Source organism: Condylura cristata, unplaced genomic scaffold (genome assembly GCF_000260355.1).
Source record: "Condylura cristata isolate star-nosed mole 26May11 unplaced genomic scaffold, ConCri1.0 scaffold00032, whole genome shotgun sequence".
Lineage (NCBI taxonomy): Eukaryota > Metazoa > Chordata > Mammalia > Eulipotyphla > Talpidae > Condylura > Condylura cristata.
The window spans coordinates 2,791,247-2,797,246 of record NW_004567133.1 but is presented as its reverse complement, the minus strand read 5'-3'; the positions used below and the strand labels follow the sequence as shown (position 1 = coordinate 2,797,246).

General features: G+C 39.4%; 1 protein-coding gene across 3 annotated transcripts in view; it reads left to right on the top strand.

The window, feature by feature from the left end:
• The window catches only part of RNF216 (ring finger protein 216), a 122,398-nt gene that overhangs the window by 24,046 nt on the left and 92,352 nt on the right, over nucleotides 1–6,000 (top strand). For 2 of the 3 annotated variants that reach the window (XM_004691926.2, XM_012731969.1), the window contains exons 4-5: nucleotides 911–1,768; nucleotides 2,976–3,052. In XM_004691926.2, the coding sequence (XP_004691983.1) occupies nucleotides 911–1,768; nucleotides 2,976–3,052 (935 nt within the window). The remainder of the gene's footprint in view (nucleotides 1–910; nucleotides 1,769–2,975; nucleotides 3,053–6,000) is intronic. The other variant, XM_004691927.2, reaches the window with a different exon arrangement.

Here is a 6,000-nt window from a genome sequence, read left to right as displayed (position 1 = left end):
GGTCACCTCCGGGGCAGGCGGGAATCGAACTCATGAGGAAGCGGCTTTAGATTCTCAGTGCTGTGCTTTAACCCACTGCGCCACCAGGGAGGGCCACAGAAATAGTTTTTTTTTTTTAATAAAATTATTTTTTGTGTGTGTGAGTCTGTACACATTGCTTGCTCTTTTCTTCTTTTGGTGGACTTAATTATTTCAGTACCATCTAGAACTGTCTTCTTTTTGAGGGAGGGAAGTTGGAGAGTATTTTGTAGAAATATGGCCTCCAATTTATTTTTTCTCTTTATGTTACCAGTAATGTGGCAGTGAATATCCTTGTTATATCTCTAAAGATAGGTAAGGGTTTATAGAACAGATATGAAGCATGATATTGATAGATCGAAAGGATACACATTTTTAATTTAATAAAAATGGCAGTCTCACCTCAGTTCGCCAGCAGCGAATGACAGTATGAGTTTTCCTACACCTCTATCAAGGCTTGACATTACCTAACTAAAAAGTTTTCTAGTCTTGGGGGAGGAGAGGATGTAAAATCCTTTTTAATTTGTATTTTGCTAATTATTAATGAGATTGATTCTTTTCATACGTTTGCTAGACATTTCTCATCTATCTACTGTTTTTTCATTCTTTCATTATTTACTATATAGTTATTTTAGTGGTCTCACAGGTATAAGTCATACTGTAATTCAAACTTCAATATTTAAATGATTACTTCAGTTCTTATAGTTGCTGCAGTAACTGTAAGTATAGTCACATTTCAATGTTAAGGTAAATGTGAAGAATAGGTTTTGTAGAGAATGGTGTTCTTGGTTTTGTTTCTTTACTGATCTATCTCAGAAACTGAATACTAGTATAAGGAGGTATAGACATAGGAAAGAAATTGAATTATTATTAAAATTTCATTTTTTCTTAGACAAATAAACCTCAGACATCACGACCCAATCTCATCAAACCAGCTGCTCAGTGGCAAGATCTCAAAAGATTGAGTGAAGAAAGGCCTAAAAAGTCTAGAGCAGCATTTGAATCAGATAAGAACCGCTATTTTTCAGTGTGTAACAGCTCATTGTTTAATTCTGGGACACAGGATGATTCTGAGGATGACTACGGTGCTTTTCTGGATCTTGGACCTCCTGGAGTTTCTGAATTCATTAAGCCAAGTGGCCAAACAGAAAGAGAACCCAAGCCTGGACCGAGTCATAATCAGGCAGCTAGTGACAATGTCAACCCCAGACCAGAGCAGAAAATCATAATCTTGGAAGAAAGTAGTCTTCTTTTCCCAGATGGTGATCCTTTGGAAACTCAGAACCAGTCATCAGAAGACTCAGAGACAGAGCTTTTATCAAATCTTGGAGAATCAACTGCTATCATAGATGATCAGGCTATAGAAGAAGACTGCTGGTTAGACCATCCTTACTTCCAGTCTCTAAACCAACAGCCCCGGGAGATAACAAACCAGGTTGTTCCTCAGGAGCGGCAGTCTGAAGCAGACCTAGGTCCACTGTTGTATCAACATGAACTTCCAGGGCCAGCTTTTCCAAGACCTGCTTTTCCAAGACCAGAACCCCAGCAGGATGGGATTCCAGGCCCCTCTTCTCCTCAGCCTGCCCATCCTCTAGAAGAGCTTGAAGACCAACAACTAGCAATAGATGATGAAGAGCCAGGTCCAGCCTTCCCAATGCCAGGATCTCAGGAGGCCAATTTGGAAAACCTTTGGGGACATGGAGCTACTGAAGTAGACCAAGAACTTGTTGCACTATTAGTGAAAGAAACGGTAAGTTTTATTAAGTAAATAGTTACACATGATGAGTTTTCTTTCATTTCAGGAGCATTGTGTGTGTAGATGTCCTTTTCCTAAGGAATACATATGCTTACATGTATAGACTTAAAAGAAAAACTGACATGAAGTTGAATCAGGATTCCTTCATTTATCCTAATCCTGCCAGAATCCCTTAAGATTCTAACTGCATAGTCTGGGTTGCCTTGCTGGTCCCCCAGTTTTTTTAAAACTTGAGTTAATTCTAAATTGAAACCCTTAAAGCAGGTTTTTAAGATTACTACACCTGTACTTTCCAGTTTGGTAACCTCACGTGACTCTTGATATATAAAGGTCTCAGTCCTCACTGGTGGCACAACGGGTTAGGATGCTCCATTGCAAGCTAGCCACAGCTGCTTCAGTGCGAGTTTATTCTCACACTGAAGGCCCAAGAAGTGACCACACAGCACAGCAGACCTCTCCTGTCACCTGCTGCTCCCCTCAGCAGTGTACTTCATTGACCTGCCTGTTCTGCTCCCCACTCTTGTCTGTGGTGAATCCTCTCACCATCTCTGCACCTCTGGCCTGTACCCCAGCTCTGTATGCAAGAATAAATAAACTCAAATTTATCTGTTTTTTTTTTATAAAGAAATTTAAAGGTCTTACAGTTAAATAAAATTTAAATTTAATCTAGTGGCACCAGTCACATTTTTAGTGTTTAACAACATGGGACTGAACAGCTACCATATTGGAAAGTATAGAGTAGAACATTTCCATTGTTGTACAAGGTTCTGTTGGAAAGTGAAGTATGGCTTTGTGTCCTGCCTAGGCTGCCGTTTGCCACTGAATAAAAGTTTCTTAGCCCTTATCCCCCAGGATTTTAATCTGCCTTCTCCAGATCATGTGTTTCTTGAGATTGTGTTTTATTTATCTGAACTCCTCTGCCTAAGCAGAGACATTCAATAATTGTTGAAAGAATGAATTTTCATGCAGAATGGAAGCAGAAGATGAGATTATCTTTAATGACCTTTCTAGATTCCATATTCTTCGTAGACAGATAAATTTGGGTGCCTTATGTTGGTATTAAGCCACATACCTGCAGACCTGCTCTTTAGCTCTTCTCAAGTCTTTAGTCACCTTGTATAATTTTTGCCATCTGGTTTTTATTGCAATTTGAAACCATTATAGTGAATTAAATTTGAATAGTGTTTTCATTCATTTACAGGAAGCAAGATTTCCAGATGTAGCAAATGGATATATAGAGGAAATAATTCATCTGAAGAACTATTATGACTTAAATGTGTAAGTATACTACCTTGACTTTTAAAAGTATAGGTCATTGACATTGAGTTCTTTTATGTTTTATACATCCATCATTACTCTCCATCTGCAGAACTTTTTTCTTCTTCCCAAGCTGAAACTGTTCCCATTAAACCTAACTTCCCATTCCTTAGTCTCTTTGCCTAGTTCTTGGCACCCACCACGCATCCTTCCATCTCTATAAATCTCACTACTCCAGGACCTCACATAAGTGTCCTTTTAGTGAGTGATTTATTTCACTTAATAAAAAAAATTTTTTTTTAAAGTGATTCTATGGAAAAGGTCTGACCTTAGTCACACAGAGATTTCTTTTCTGGACATTGTAGACTCTTGCATGGTGATAGAATTAAGATGTTGGGCATTGTTACTTGCTGTGCTTTGGTCAGGATATTAAAAGACATTTTTCCCCAATAGTTGTAACAGAAGGTGTAACAGAAGGTGTTCCGTAGTCACTGCCTATCTGGAAAAATATATGGAAACATTTCTTGAGGTTTTTTTTTTTTTTTTTAAGGAATTTTAAAAATGTATTCACACAGAACTGGGATACAGGCCAGAGGTATAGGGGCGATGAGAGGATTCATCAGAGACAGTGGGGAGCAGAACAGGTAGATCAACGAAGCACACTGCTGAGGGGAGCAGCAGGCGGGTCAGGAGAGGTCTGTGGCACCATGTGTATCACCTCGGGGCGGGCGGGGATCCAACTCATGCGGAAGTGGCTTTAGCTTCTTAGTGCTGTGCATTAACCTGCTGCACCACCAGGGAGGGCCCCATTTCTTGAGTTTTTAATGTAACATGACAAGTAGATTGGCTGATGGTTGTGGGTTTTTTTGTTTGTTTAAATAAAGGTATCCCAAAGAATACAAAATGAAAATAGGTTATTCCTCATACCATTTTCTGCTAATTTGGTGAGGTGAGACATTATAGATTTATAAAGTATGATCTTTAAATTAGTTAACCAAATGTTCAACTCATTAATATAGATTTTAATTAAACAAAAGCAACAGTATTCTTAAATCACTGTCTTCAAAGATGATATACTATGTCACTATACTATTACTTAATATAGATCACTCCCTACTTAACTTTTTTTATGTCATTTGTTTTTTTCCCAGCATTTTTTAACATAAAAATGAAGGGCTACACATGGAGTGTCCATATATCTTAACATCTCGATTATTATCTGATTTATTTATTTATGCATACAAGAACTGGGGTACAGGCCAGAGGTGCCAAGGGTGAGAGAGTTCATCAGAGACAGTGGGGAAATAGAACTGGCAGATCGATTGAAATACATGCTGAGGGGAGCAGCAGTCAAGACAGGAGAGAGAGGTCTGTGGCACTATGTGGGTCACCTCTCTAGCCAGGCATCTAACTTATGCTGCAGCGGCTGCGGGTAGCTTTATAATGTTTTTTTGCTCTAACTCCTTGTGCCACCAGGGAGGCCGCTAGATAAGTTTTTTAATCACTGTGAACTTAAATGTTTTCCATGAATGGTATTTTATAATCTATTGCAGTCAGTTTTCTTTTTGAAACTGAATTGTCCTAGATTTGATCACCAGGAGCCTCCTAAGATGCACCTGTGACTTTTTGGCATGACCCATTAGTCTTTGAGCATATTCTTGCATTCCTGATAAGAGGGCTCCCCCACCCCCCACCCCCAGGACTTGTTAATTGTGTTTCAGTTCATTGTGCAGACCATGGTGATGAAAAGGAGAGCTTATAAATAAACATACAGGGTTCCTACAAGAGGTAATAAAGAAAAAGATGTTGAGATTTGTTGAGTGGTACCTGAGTAGAGTGAAAAGGCTTTAGAGTTAGGCCAAATCTGATGGGTCCAAGGGAGTTGCAGAAGAAACAATCTCTCCATTTTAGGTTCCCCAAACACTGACCCTGGGATGAGAAAAGGAGCTGGAATGAGAATTTTCCTGTCCTCTTGCTGCTGAATCTGCCCTCCTATTAACAGCGTCAGTATTGACACTGGATAGGAGGTACATGGGAAGAACAGAATCGAATGAGATTTAAGGATAGGCACCTAGTGGGAGGTGGAGTCATCCCTAAGAATCTTCAGGAGCAGGTGTGGAAAGGAGAGGGAAGACACAGCAGCCGGATGAGTGCAGGAGCTCTTTTGTTATGAGGTGAATGGTGCCACTCCCTGCCCAGGCTGTCCTTGTCACTGGAATCATCCCCAGAGCAGGTTGTTGTCCAACTTAGTTGTTACAGGGTAAAGGGGTGCTTGTCAACACTTATTAAATCTGCATGTTATACGTCATTGTATATACTATAAGGTATTTCATAATAGTGATTGAGAAAAAACTGTATGTAGGTTTGGCATAAAAAGAATCTGTGGCAGCACTGCAAGCAAGCTGCAGCTGCATCAGTGCGAGTTTGATCCCTGGCCCTGGAGTGATCCACATGGTGCAGCAGACCCACCCTCTGCTCCCTCAGCAGTGTACTTTGTCGATCTGCCTGTCCTGCTCCCCACTCTGTCTCTGGTGAATCCTCTCACCGCCCCTGCACCTCTGGCTTGTGCCCCAGTTCTGTATGCATAAATAAATTAATTTTTAAAAATCTTTATAAAAGAAAAATTATAGCCTGTACTTGAGCCTTGCAGTTAAGTAAACTGAGCATCACTCAAATTGCTCCTAGTATGGATCTGCATTACCATGGGATAACAAAAAGTGTTAATCAACAGAAGGGCTTTTTTATTTTACTAATAGCTCTCTTAGCAAACTTTTTAACTGTGAATGTGAATACACACTTTGTTCCACTCTTTATTTGTTCATTTTTTCCTGACAACAGATGCTTTTAATCTAAATTCTCTAATTTCATATAGTTCAATCAATAAAAATTCCAGTGACTTCCTTACATTAACTTAAGTAATAGTATAGCTCAGATGAGTTCACATTCATCAGTACATTTATTGCTTTTTA